General features: G+C 33.3%; 1 protein-coding gene across 4 annotated transcripts; it reads right to left on the reverse strand.

Annotated features, from left to right (window-relative positions):
- Positions 1-1,560: 1,560 nt before the first annotated feature.
- On the reverse strand, positions 1,561-13,440 carry LOC129806604 (N-acetylgalactosaminyltransferase 7). Of its 4 annotated transcripts, none has more exons than XR_008752184.1 (3): positions 13,098-13,440; positions 6,038-7,670; positions 1,561-2,399 (listed from the first exon to the last, which is right to left on the reverse strand). XR_008752184.1 is itself a non-coding variant. In XM_055855310.1 (2 exons), exons 1-2 carry the CDS (start codon positions 13,276-13,278, stop codon positions 6,100-6,102), a joined length of 1,752 nt encoding a protein of 583 aa, XP_055711285.1. In that variant the 5' UTR covers positions 13,279-13,440; the 3' UTR covers positions 5,681-6,099. The 4 variants fall into 4 exon arrangements, 1 of the variants encoding a protein (XP_055711285.1); XR_008752183.1 differs by having other exon boundaries at positions 1,561-2,414; XR_008752182.1 differs by having other exon boundaries at positions 1,561-2,446.
- Positions 13,441-14,752: the final 1,312 nt, after the last annotated feature.

The raw sequence follows: 14,752 nt of genomic DNA on the forward strand, positions 1-14,752 counted from the left end.
TATCGAATTGATAGTATCGATAAATCTATATCTGTTAGATTAAGTTAATGTCGACTTTTTACGGAATGTTGGGCCATTCATTGCAACATTCTTCAAAGAAAGAGACTATACAGGAAGTGCAGCTATCATGTAAAATTTTCAGAATCGACGGTCGATAGTATCGAGAATAAGTTATCATGTCACCTCTGGTTTTTAGCTTCGTGATCGTTGGGATACTTAATTCAGGGGTGGTATGATAACTTATCGACACTATCGAATCGATAGTATCGATAAATCTATATCTGTTAGATTAAGTGAATGTCGACTTTTTACGCATTGTTGGGTCATTCATTGTGATATTCTTATAAGAAAATGACTGTTGATAGGGTAAGTGTGCCAAATTCCGGCCAGCTTGAAATTCCGGCCACCTTTTTTGTTCCTCGAATTTCCTAGATTTTTTAGTTTTTACATACTATAGAGATTATACAATGCAAAAAAATAACAAAAAATGTCGCTTCGACGAGCAAGATGATCTGAAAAAGATATTTAAAGAATTCTGGAAGGGCAAGGAACTATGAGAATGAAGGTGGCCGAAATAGGCCACCAACGCTATGTCTACATTTTTATTCATTTTAAATTGTATTAAGAATGATTTTACAGGAAATAATGACGATAAACTGTCTACAAGGTTCTAAGCAACACTACTTAAGTAAAAGGTATAAAAAAAATCAATTTCTATTAAAGATATTACATTTCAAACTTGAGACTTTGGCGCTTGCATGCAACTATGCCGAAATTTGGCACACTTACCCTAAGTATCTATATTTATTTACAGAAAGTGCAGCTATCGTTTAAAATTTTCAGAATTGACAGTCGATAGTATCGAAAATAAGTTATCATGTCACCCCAGCTTCTAAACTCTTTAAAAAAGGCATTGAATAAATGAGCAGTAAAAAGTTAAAATTGATCAGTAACAAAAAACTTTGAAACAGTGATATTTTCGTCCAAATCTAGGCAAAGGGAAAATAAAGGGCTTTACACTTTATATGGAACTATTTTAAATGTTAAATATATAAATTAGGTCCATTTTTGTAAAGATTTAAGTTTTTTTACTGACCATAATCAGATATTTTACTGCTCATTTTTAATTTTTTACTGCCCATTTTGAATTTTTTACTGCTCGTTTGTTTTTTGCCTTAAAAAAAATGACAGTTACTAGATTTTGACGTATATGTCATTCTAAGCTGTCAAATTTCCTTACAATTTTGAATTCTCCTAATACAGTAGACTCTTTCTCAATCGGGAATATGGGGCAAAATGTCATCCGGTTTAGCGTTAGAATTGAGCGTCAAAGCCTATGTAAATTCCACAAAAAGCGCTCAATTATAAAGAATCACGATAAAATAGGAAGAACTATAGCGAATTTGAGCGAATTAGCTTCATAATTAAACGTGAAAATTCTCAACAAAATTTGTCGCCCGATTGAGAAAGAGCCGATTGAGTGAGAGTCCTACTGTACTTTTCTTTAGGCTTCTCCGGTTTTCCCACCCCAAATAAACCAGTAATAAAAGACATTTTAAATGTAATTTATAATTTTTCTCTATTCTTTATTTGATCTCTTTTCGTACGTTTTTTTTCTATCAAGTAAACTACTCTCTAGTCAGTTGGAAATGTGTTACGTCTATAATATTTTAATTTAAAATTTATTGTATACCACTCATAAAGATACGCTCTACAATATGTCTTGTCTCCGTTGAGAGTTTCACTCTGGCGCAGAAATCTTTGATATGGAGCAGAAGGATGGGATGATTTCTCTCAACACCAGAGAATAAACTCCAATCTCATCGCAACAATAAAATGAAAATGTGTGAAGATGGTGAATTGCAATGATAAAAGGCACCGCTCTGTCTTTTATCACGCAAAGAAAAATTGTCAAAAAAACAAACACAATATTTTCCCTGAATTGTAAAAGCAACCCTTTATAAGCAATTCACCATCTTCAACACTATAAAGATAATAAAAAAAATTAAAAATAATACGATTAAATATACTGCATTAATTTTTTTTCTTTTTCAAAGATTCTTCTTAAGAAATATCAATTCCATCACTCTAGTAATAATTTTAATTATTTGTTTTTTTTTTGAGAAGAATATTGATCATTGGATTTATTTTATAACTTTATCTCAGACAAGAAGAAAAAAGAACGAGGTTAACAAATACGACATTTAACAAAAATTTATGTACAAAAAAGAAGACTTAAAAAACATTTTTTTTAAGATCACACACACAACTATTGGGAAGAATTCCTTCGGATTTGTTAAGGAAACACAGTCTCACTTTTAATTTCTTCATTTTTGCGAAGGATTTTTTTGTTTTTGAAGGCACTTTTGGGGATTATTTTTTCTTTTTTCGACAGTTTCCTTTTAAGTACATTGCTACAAGATTATTGATTATTCATTTGTTCTAACTTTAATTTCGGAAGGGAATTTAATATAGTATTTTTTTCGTAATTAATATAAAATAAAAACTTCTATATTTACCAATTCCATCAGCAATTTTTTTTAAAGAAGTAAAACTTTAATATTATTGAGAAATAAAAAAAAAACTATTACCATCACCAAATATTTAAAATATATAATTACGTTTTAGTTGTGACAAATTTGTGATGAAAATATGACTAATTCAGTGGCAAGTCTTTGACAAATTATTTTTAATATTATCTAAAAAAAAAGCACCACTTGTATACGAATAAAAAAATTATAATAATTTATAAGTCCTAGAACTTTTGAAGTTAATAACATTCAGGAAAGAAGATTTTATAATTTGGGTTAAATATTATTAAACAATTTATAATTATACTCTTCATATTTTTTGGATTTTGTTTTTGCGCCTATATATTGCTCATTTTTAATTGGCAAAACATTATTGTAGGGGAATTCTGTAATTTTCGTGGCATTGTCACGCGTGAGTTTGAAACCTGACAATGTCATTCGAGCTTTTTTTGTCATATCATATGAGTTTGAAAATGCACTTCATTGATTTTTTAATGAAATCCCTTTACTTGATTTTGTGAAAATACAATCTGTCTTGGTTGATTTGTTTAACAAAATTCATTGTCATTTGAATTGCCAGAAATCTCAAATATGTGAATTTTTGCACTCAGAAAAACAAACGAGTAAAACTTACTCGATTCGATGTTAAATTAACTCTTTTTCGTTGTGATTTTCGATTAACCCTTTAACGACGAGACACTTTTTACGGACTAAAAATCAACAATAAAAATTAAACTAAGAAACATAATCAATGATAAGTCTTACATCTAACCTTGGAAAGTCCAACAGCGTCTGATTCGGTGTATTTTGTGCTTCTATGGACGATAGGGACAAAAATAACCCAAAAATTTAAGTAATTTTTCTGACAATACCAATGAATAATATTTTTCGCTTTAATGAAAAATATTACGTATGAGTATTGTAGTTTTGCCAAAAGGGTTTTGCTTAAAAAAAAATTGGAAGTATAAAAATAAATAAAATCAATTATGAATTTGAGAATTTAAAAATTCGCCGTTTTAAAGCTTAAATAATTACTACATAGCAAATAGCTAGAGACTTGCAAAAAATATTCTAGATTCCTTCAACCTTCTACTTTATAATTATGTGCAGACATAAGAAAAAAATAACTTTATTCAGGAGATTTTTTTTCTTTATGGGACACCGGTGTTCCAATCGTCTTTAAAGGGTTAACTATAGTTAATCGAAAATCACAACGAAAAAGAGTTAATTTAACATCGATTCGAGTAAGTTTTACTCGGTTTTTTTTTCTGAGTGTATGTTTTAAAGTTGATTTTACTTCTATTTAGATGTAATATTCGGAAGAGTTGCTTTAACTTTTTTTTCTAAAATTTACATGACAAAAGAGTGTAAATAACTTTTTTAAGACTGAAAATAACTCGTTTTAAGAGTTAAAATAACTCTTTCAAACCCCAAAATTACTATGTTTTGCAATTTTACCTTTTTTATTATCATTTTCTTTATTAATATTTTCTTGACCTCAAGTTTCCTATGTTACGAGCGAAATATCACGTATGATGCACGCACATATCTTCATGAAGCACTGTTAGGCATATTTCTAGCTGATGTTCCATATGAACCATTTGAACTTTGTCACACGAAAATCTTTTTGACTGAAGTATGTTTTTAAAACGAAAACATTTAAGCATATACTTCAGTCGAGATGAAATTATACATCGAAAAAGACCCGTCAAATCATTGCACTACCTGCCGATTTTACTTGGAGGTTTTTTGAATTTTAACGGTATATTCTAGTACATTCAGAGAAAATTGCAGATTCTCGGCAGAATTTCTCCCTAGAAAATCTGCATAACCTCCATTACTTCACAAAAATATTGTTGATTTATGAAGAAACTGTAGAAGTTATAAAGAAAATGGTATGCTCTGCTTAACAAACATTACCGATTAAATATTTCAGATAACTAAAAAGATGTGAGCAAAAATACTAATTTCTTAAAAATCGCCCATGAAATGATATAAAAACACGAAATTTAAGTTGACATTTTGCTTAAAGTTTTCACTTCACTATTCTCTACTTAGAACACGACGTCGCAGAATTCTGCATTTTATATAAACACTGTGAAATCACCAAGAATCACTCTATTGATTTGTGCAAATTTCAATGAAAAATATTCCATCTTTTCAGACACAGCTGTCTGGAAAGTCGGGAATGTAGATAAAAATCTACAGAAAATCGGCAAAATATCTACAGAAATTCGTCAGAGTATGCACCAAGATTCGTCAGAAAATGTGCAAAAAATTCTGACGAATTTTGTCCCAAGCCCAAATAAAATTCGTAGGAATATCTACAGATTTATCGACAGAGGTGTAGATATTTTCTGCAGAAATCTTAAAGATATCTGACAAAATTATTTGACGAGTACCCATTTTATGCAGATGTGCATTCAACCGATTCAACCAGTGTCCAGCGAGTATTTCAATAATTCCCATCAAATAATTTAGTCAGATATCTTTAAAATTTCTGCAGAAAATATCTACATTTCTGCCGAAAATCTACCGAGAAATCTGTAGATATTCCTACGAATTTTATTTGGGCTTGGGACAAAATTCGTCAGAAATTTTTCCAGATTTTCTGACGAATCTTGGTTCATATTCTGACGAATTTCTGTAGATATTTTGACGATTTTCTGTAGATTTTTTTCTACATTCCAGACTTTCCAGACAGCTGTGTCTGAAAAGATGGAATATTTTTCATTGAATTTTGTTTGCAAAATTCAATAGTTATTCTTGGTGATTTCACAGTGTTTATATAAAATGCAGAATTCTGCGACGCCGTGTTCTAAGTAGAGAATAGTGAAGTGAAAACTTTAAACAGAGTGTCGACCTAAATTTCGTGTTTTTGTATCATTTCGTGGGCGATTTTTAAGAAATTAGTATTTTTGTCTTGAATCTTTTTACTCATCTAAAATGTTTAATGGGTAATGCTTGTTAAGCAGAGCATACCATTTTCTTTGTACCTTCTACAGTTTCTTGATAAATCAATAATATTTTTTGTTGAGATAATGGAGACTATGCAGATTTCCTATGCAGAAATTCTGCCGAAAATCTACAGATTTTCTGACAGAAATACTGCAGAAAATCTACAGATTTTCTCTGAATGTACTAGAATTAACCTTACCTAAATCAATAAAAAAGAAAATTTAATTGACCATAAGAGCCTATTAGAAAAATAAAATACCATCTCTCTGCAAAATTAAAGCAATGCAAAGAATTGTAGAATTTTAATTCTAATTCCATTAATATTCCGCTTCCAAAATATTTTTCAAATAAAATTTTGACAGAATTTTAAAACGTTTTTTCTTTGAGTCCTGAAATAAATAAATAAAAGCACAACCCAATCCTCCCTTTTTTCGAGAAAAAAATGTCCCTTGCTGATGGAATTGGCAAAGTATTTTTTTTTTGTTTTTCGAGGGAAAAAGGATAGAATCTCACGGTGAATCTCGATAAATATTAAATGCTACTTTTACCTAATACGACGAGTGTCTCCTACTGGAATGTGTCTTGTCAGCCGGGCTTGGAAGGCTGTTTCTTAGTAGTTCGGCTGGATCTGCTTGAATTTCCACTGTTGATAGGCATTGTTGGGATCGCAGGCGGCCAGGGAGAGTTGCAGTGTCTGCGGATGCAGAGCCATGCACTTTTTGTGCACTCGGTGGAGAAGTGTTGAAGTTTTGCTGTCATACTGCCAGGGTCCATCGACTGTTCCCAATCTGCAGTAGGCCAATTTTATGCCTTGCCTATCCGCCTCGACGCATCTCTCTCCCGTTCCCAACTGCCCAGCCCCATTCAGTCGCATCAGTTGATTATTCCCGTAGCCATGGCAGTGTTGGAGGCCCATGATGGACGGCGGGGATCTGCCCATGGCATCCAGGCACGTATCCTGGGCCACAGATCGCAATTCGCCCCAATGCGTATTGGCTGGGAGTGGAGGGAATTTGTCAAAGACATCGTACGCCACATTGTCCATGTACCACTGGAAGCTCTTGCACTGCAGACGTTCCTTCAGCGCCAACTGCTCACTGATGTCTCCCATGTCCAGGAACTGAGCCAAGGGTTCTCTCGTATAGAAGTATTCCTTGTACTTGTCATCAAACCACGTTTCAATCACTCTCTTGTAGTTTATCGTGATCAGTGGACCCTTCTTCTTGCTGGCCAACTTCCCAAAGTTGTAAGGCATAAAGCCCCTGTAGACATGTCCAACTCTCGAACACGGAACCCATTCAATACTCCCTCCACATTGCCAAATCTTAAAGCTCAGCTCAAAGTTCTCACCGCCCCAAACCAAGAGGCCCGGATCATAAGCTCCCAGCTCCAGAAAATACTCCCGGTTGATGGCAAACAGCCCTCCGGCATGCGTTGGACTCTTGTACGGTTCACTATTGTACTTCCGGGACTTTTGTTCGCGCTTCGGCACCTCATTTTCTTTATACAGCATTCCCCATTCAAAAATTCCCCGATAGTGATGCCCATCGGCATAAACCGGACGGTACTCAAAAGTCTTATGGTCAATACCGTCAATGACAGGAACTGTCATCACCGTCCGATCCCGATAAATAGGTGCCAACAGTGGCGGAAGCCAATTTGTATTGACCTCACAGTGAGCATCCAGGAAGACAATTACCTCTCCCGTAGCCTCCTTAGCACCCCTCGACCTCGTCCTGATCAATCCTTCTCGCTCAGTATTCCTAATCAGCCTCACTTTCCCATTAAACCGCCTTATGTACGTCTCCAGATCTCCCTTGAGATTCTGCTTATCCGAGAAGTCATCCACTAATAGAATCTCATGGAGGATATGATCAGGTGTTCGATTGATCACCGAATGGACAGTTCTCAGCAAAACTGACCAGCCTTCATTGTGAAAAACCAGGATAACACTGGTTTTGGGCAGATGTACAGGGTAATCCCAGTGTTTGCACTCCTCCAATCGCGTATCTTTGATGGATCTGTCCAGAGAAATCTCATCTGAACACGCAATATTCATTCCGTACTCCATCTCTGACGATGAAGCTGCATTCTGCATACTCTCTGGCAGATTGTAAGCTTCCCCATTCTCCCCAGGACCCGTTCTCTTGACCGTGGTCTTGGGCTCAAAGTTACCCCATCCTACCAAAAAAAAAAACAAAAAAAACAAAACTCCTTTGATCCAATCTGTCAAAGTGAAATAAATGCTACAAAGCCCTCTTGCGGAAATCTTAAGAACTTGGCATGTTTAGAGAAGTTTTGGATAATTTTAGGTCCTTTTAAAAATGTCCATATTTTTTTTTTAAATTACAGTAGACTCTCTCAAATTCGGGCATTTGGGACCGAAATGTCAGCCGAATGAGAGAGAAATTCGGGCATCAAATTGTTTGAAATGCAACGATTGTTTGTTCATTTGCATAGCATACTCATATTAAATTTACATGCTCATATTAATTGTAAATTTCATGAAAGCCCTTAATAATGCAGAATCAAATCACAACTGAGACAAACCAAGGCAAATTTGAGCATATTTGCTTCATTTGATATACTTGAAAAATGTCAACAAACTTTTTTCAAATTTAACTGCTGCCCGAATTAAAAAGTAGTCCGATCTTAAAAGAGCCGAATTAGCGAGAGTCTACTGTAATGAGAATAATCTAAATCTAAAGACAAACATTTCTCGTTAAGATCAAACAAAATTTATCTGCGATAAAATTGTTCGAAAAATCAACTATAAAAAAGCGATAGCAACGCGTCCTTTTGCTGAGTTATAGCACTCACGAGAAAAAACTTTCCATAACGGTTTACTACCAATTAATAAATTGATTCATAAATAAGAAAATCATTCCGAAATAGAAAATTGCTTAAGAAGAATAGGGGAGACTGGGGCAAAAAGTTACAAAATGGATATATTATTTTTTTTACAAGCTACCCGAGCACCTCCAAAATTTCTAATTAGCACAGTTTTATAGGAAATTTACCGCTCTACAACTCTGTGAAAGTCATTTTCTTCTATTTTGTAAGGAAATATATTTATCGAGCCCTTTTCTAAAATGTAATTTTGTGATCATTCTCAAAAATGCTGGGGCAAATATTAAGAGGCATGAGATACTATCACATTTTGATTCGCTTTATTACGGGATTCTGTAAATTTAAGTAAAATACCTAGATGACATATTTTCATAGGAAATTTATTCCTCTACACCTATGTAAAACAGCATTTTCTCTATCTGAGCGAGAAAAGCGCATTTTGAGCTATTTTACAAAAAAACACACGAAAGACTGCAAATAGTTTGACCAATGCAAACAACAAGCGGCGACACATGGCATTGACGTTTCTTTTTGCCGTGAGACATCATAAATTGTTTCGATTTTTCTTGATATTTGCTCCATAGCTTTTGTTACTTTTAACCCCAAGTGGTCGTTCTTAATAAAAAGATTTCTTGAGAGAAGAATCTTTCTAAAATTCTAAAATAGATAGCGGATTCGTACTCAAAGAATATCCAGGTAATTTGGGAAATATTCACCAGTGCATCAAATTTAATATAAGTAGCTAATAATTGATATCTTCTGCACGGAAAATATTTCAAAAACAGGGCTAAAAATTTCGATATCTTTTATTTTCTAAATTCCTTGTTTAAATTCTAACAAACTTACAACATTGAAGAAGACTTATGGCGGCTATCTATGGAAAAAATTTTAAGCCGCTATCTTACTTATCTTGGAAGATATTGAATTTTAAAATTTTCGATTTGTGACTTTTTGCCCCAGTCTCCCCTATACTTTCTATTGCCGTTTGAAATCTCTGCAGCTGGGTTGGAAATTTCAAGACCTTTCAAAAAAATCTAATTTTAAACAAATCGGATGAAAAAATGGACCATCCAAAGTGTTTTAACTTTGATCTTCGAAAATTCGATATCAAAATGTTTCCCTATCATAGTAATGGACGAAATAGTAACCTTGACTGAGACTCAACCAGAAGTAGATTTTGATTCTCCAATAGTGTCTTGGATAAAAGGTAAATGGAACTTCTATTTGCACAAAAAGTCGTTGAAGTTCGAAGAATTCAAATTCAATTTTGAATTTCATATTAAATTTTCGTACAATGTGGGGAAAATTTATCAAATATAACACTAAAAAGCTGGCAAAAGGGTTAGTGATTATGGAGTGATATACTTGGGCAAGAAGACCGTCACATTTTTACACTTGAGCACTTCGAAATTCGAACAGGATGTGACTTCAGCCACCTTGTGAAAGTATTAAAAAGTAAGAAAATCTCTTTTTTGGATCTTCAAATAGATTTTCAATTTTTTCAAGATCTACTTCTGTACAGAAAGACTACCTTGAAAACATATTCAAAAATGAACAATAATAATCTAGCCATTTTCGCAATAAACTCAAAAACATGATTTTAGTCGCGCTACTTTTGGATAACTCAAGCATCAGGATAAGGGCAGAATCACATTGACAATAAAGTGCTCGCCGTAGCCTCACCGTATTTCGTTAATTTACGCATTTTCATTGAAATTCTTACGCAAATTTTCCATTACCGTATTGCCTTATCTTATACTCGGTGGCACTAGGTGAAAATAATATAAGAAAATTGAAGAAATAAAACGAAAATTCGATAAACGGTGTGCAAAAAAACTGTACGATTAATTTCTCTTACTTTTTGCTCACCGTTTATCGTATTTTCGTTTTATTTCTTCAATTTTCTTATATAGGGTGTCCCATAAATTATACGCAAGATTTAAATTAAATAAAAAACACATTTTGTTCTCAATAACGTTTTTTCTAAATTGGAAAACAAAGTGCATAAGATAGGGTTTATGTATTAAATATCGCATCCAGTAATTAACTTCCATGGCTTTACTGGCATATGAATCCTTTCGTCTAAGGTTTTCATGAAAATTTTAGACAAATGTGGCTAACTTTCGATAATTCAGGGTTAAAAGTCCTTTTTTTCTCTCTAATTCGGGTGACATTTCGGTCCTAAATGCCCGAATTTGAGAGACTATTCTGTAATTCATAATTAATTAATTATTAATGAACAAATCCTTCGATTTAGGCTTCATAAACTCGGTTATCATGTCGCGATATCGAGCGGCAGTAACAGTAATACTTGATCAGCTTTGTTTTTGGATAACATACTGATGGTAAGTGTATTTAGCCCCCAAAATTAATTCAGTTCTCTAAATTTTTGAATTAGACTCTTCATAGTTCACGCAGTTAAGCCAATTTTCTGACCAATTCTCGAACCAAATTATTTAATTATTTTTGAAAAATTTTTTAAGAACAAAAAAGCGTTGGTCTTTTATTATTGATGGATTTTTAATAACCCTAAAATATAAACTGTCACGTAGTATTTTTATTATTCGTTGGGGAACTTTATTTCAGAAATGCCGCTCAATTTAAATCTTGCGTGATTTCCGGGATACACTTTATTATTTTCAACTAATGCTACTGAGTATGAGATAAGGTATACGGTAATCGAGAATTTGCGTAAGAATTGCAATGAAAATGCGTAAATTAACGAAATACAGTGAGCATTTTATTGTCAATGTTATTCTGCCCTAAGTACGATAAGTCAATTTTTTTCTTTTCTGAGAAAAGAAAAAAAATCTTGATGTATCCTGATGTATGGTGAAAAAATTCTTTCTTCCAAGTTCAATCTATCATTTTCCACTAAGTCGTTTCTCGGCTTAAGTTGTAAGTGTGTCTAGGGCATAATACGGGCTTTAGACATAAGGCTTGGCCATATAGCTTAACTTGTCTAACTTCCTATCAATCAAGATTTTCCATAAAATTTTGACTTTGAATAGTATTATAAAACCCAAATAATCTATTGGATTCTAAATTGTTTTTTTTTTAAGATTTTGAAACCTTCTGGAACTGGGCTAAACTACTAGTCTGAAGACGGCCGAAGATAGGGTAATTCGGAATCATGCCTAATTTGGAACTTTGAGATTTTCTAACAGTTTTAGATGACAAAAGAAAAACAACATTTTTGTGGTTTTCTTTTCTTCTATTACGATCTGAGACAGTGAAAAAAATCTTAGAATTCCAAACTAGACATGAACACGATACCGAATTATTCCATCTTACCCTAATCGGTTTATTACTGTTCATAATTGTTTGGAAGTTATACAGGTGTTCGAGGATTTAGCGACTTTTTTAATAAACGAAATCTTGTTTCAATCAGTTAAAAATGTGTTCTGGAGAGCTAATAAAATTTTGATCTCAATGAACCGGTTAAAAAAAGAAATTACAGTAGACTCTCGCTTATCCGTAGACTCTTTTTCCGGGTGACATAAAAAAATCCGTGAGACAGTTGAATTTTAAAAATTTTTTTGACATATTTTCCCCGTTTTGGGTTTTTTGTTAAAGCAAATGTGCTCTATCTACTGTTAATTCTTTCTCATTGTAACTTTTTTGGACAGTACGCATGTTTAGAGAGAATGTCGATTCAGTCAGGTCAGGATTCACTCCAGAAATTTGCAATGTAAACAAAAAAATCGTTAGATTTCAAACAATTTGATGTGTATCACTCTCAAAATCCGTATGACATTTCGGTCCCGTTCCACGGATAAGCGAGAGTCTACTGTACGTACGAAGAGTGTTTTTCGAAAATTTGCATTTAGTAAAACCATCAAAGAATTGCATAAGATTATAATATTGATTAATAAGAAAACTACATTTTCTTTTAAAATCGAAAAATTAACGAATATATCCCGTTTCGATTTTGCAAAATCGAAAAAAAATGACTGTTAGAGGGGGAAGTGGAGCACCCGGAGCACCTTTGAATTTGAGGCAGTTTTGGAGTTGGGCTTTATCTCTTATTTTTAATGGAATTGAACCGTATCATAATGTAATTTAGCTTCTCAATCTACAGTGGAGCTTAATCATGATAGGCCCAATTTTATTCAAACGAACGCTTTGTTTAAAATTAAAGATATCGTTACAGAATACGAAATAGAAAATTAAAGCTAAATTTACCACCAAATTAGTAAAAAAATAAATGGGGGGTTTATTTCATTAATTAATATAGAAAGTGCATATTTTGTTATGAATAAAATGTCTTGCAAACAAAATTTAGATAAATTTAATTTAATTATATTATTTATAGTGAAACTCCGCGGAGAAATAAAATCTATTTTTCTGCGAATTAAATATTTAAATGAACTAAACTTTTGCAACTTCTGCAGCTTGTATTTCTTAAGAACCTGTTGAATTTGTAAAATTTCTCACTTTCTTGAAAGGTCTAATTTGCATTTTGTTAGATGCCACTTTGTTGGATCGGTTTTGAGATCGTAGAACCCGTAAAACAAATAAATTGGATGAATAATTTTGAAGAAATTAGTGTAAAGTCGCAAATCTTCAATTTGTAGATTGGCTCCAGGTCCCCATAAAGTCACAAAACTCTCCCTGATAACATCTTTACAGCCCCCAGAGGTACAATAAATCTCAGTGTATGAACAATTTCCTGGAACGTAGCCTCATCCCGCCGCTCTAGCTCACACCTCTCATCCGGGAAGGGCAAAGAACTCGCAAAATGTTTAGAAAACTCACCTTCAATCAGCCGGGGAACTTCCTTGGGCCTTGTGAGGGCCCCAAAGCGACTCTGGAGCACTGCCTTGGCTCTCTTGTGGCCGTCAGACCATGTCAGAAGGAGGTAGAGAAGGGGCACCAAAATAAAAACACAAGCAGCTATCCTAGCGATGCGCCCCTTTCGTAGATTCGTGATACGCATCTCTCACGCACAATCACTACACCCGGATCCACACAATTCCACCCCCGATGGCAATTTATTCAAAAATGTAGACGTGTCTTTACAATCGCACCAACAGTAAAATCACGCACAGCCGCCAGCCGACTTGTTGACCGTCACATTTGACATTTACACTGCCCAGCTGACGATGCATCTCCTTCCCCGAAGGCATACTCAAAGTGTAACGCATAAGCACTTTCACTGCTACCAAGTTTTTATATGAAAACTCTGATTTACACTGAAAAAAACTGTATGAAACTTTTTAAGCAAGATTTGTTATTTTTCAATTAATTAGTTCCTATTTATTAAATATCTCTTTTTTTTAATTTAAACAATAAATTTTTAAGAAGAAAATTATTTTTTACCTACATTCTGAATATTTTATTAGAAAAAAAATCTGGTAGGGTAAAGTGGTACACGTTGGACAATAATGGTACAATTTTGACAATGGTATAATTTGGACAGGGATTTTTTTCTTGATAAATTTAGTACAGTAGAGTTCCTCGAATTTGAATATTTGGGGGGTATAAATGACATTTCTCACTCCTCAAATTCGAACAATATTTTCAAAAAAGTAACGGAATTCATGTAAAATTAACTTACCCAAATTAAGGAAAATAATTTTAGAGAAATTTATCAATTAAATTTGTTCTAAGATAGGTGGAATTTGTTGAGGAAATTAATATAATACGACAATATTGAGGAAACACCAGAGAAAAATAGTTCAAATTCAGACTCCATGTAAAATTTCTTTTACATAACCTCATATTTTACATTTTGAATGCAACCGTCGTTCAAATTTGAGGAACTCGACTGTTACTTCATTTTTATTTGTATATTTTTAATGTTTTAGTTTTATAATTTGGTTCCTTGTGCTTAAAAACAAATTCTGTACTGTATTTGTCAAGAAAAAAGCCATGTCCAACTTGTAACACTATGTTCAACTTGTATCACTTTACCCTAGCAAAAATTTATTGTGGTCTGTATATTAATGGTTTTAACTCCTATTTGAACGCCTAAATTTGAGAGTTTTTTTTAGCATTGTTAACCCATCAAAACTTCGTTCTGCAATTCCCCAATTTTTCTTCTTCTTCCTTTTTCTAACGGCCATCAAACGCTAACCGCATTATAGCGATTACGACGGCACAATCAAAGTTATCCAAATAAATTTATCTCGAGTAAGCGAAGTCCCACACCCGTTACCTAATGGCTGCTTCAGGGACGGTTATTTAAAATCTCTACATTATATTGCAAAAAAATAAGGAAAATATACTTCTTGAAAAGAAAAGAATAAGTTCTTCATAAGTATAATAAATAATTTTATAGCCTTCTGCTGAATATCACACCGTAAAAAAAATTTGTTCTCAAGAAATTTCTGGTACGATTTATTAAAAAATGTAGAATTTTTGGTCGGGAATATACTTCATAATCCTATTTGACCATTTTCTTTAGACAG

The sequence above is a fragment of the Phlebotomus papatasi genome, chromosome 3, assembly GCF_024763615.1.
Source record: "Phlebotomus papatasi isolate M1 chromosome 3, Ppap_2.1, whole genome shotgun sequence".
NCBI lineage: Eukaryota > Metazoa > Arthropoda > Insecta > Diptera > Psychodidae > Phlebotomus > Phlebotomus papatasi.

Excerpts from the sequence above, each read along its gene's own strand:
- LOC129806604 (XM_055855310.1), bottom strand. The coding sequence starts at position 13,278 with ATGCGTATCACGAATCTACGAAAGGGGCGCATCGCTAGGATAGCTGCT. Across the intron at positions 7,671-13,097 it reads AGTTCCCCGGCTGATTGAAG|GATGGGGTAACTTTGAGCCC; the intron begins GTGAGTTTTCTA and ends TTTTTTTGGTAG.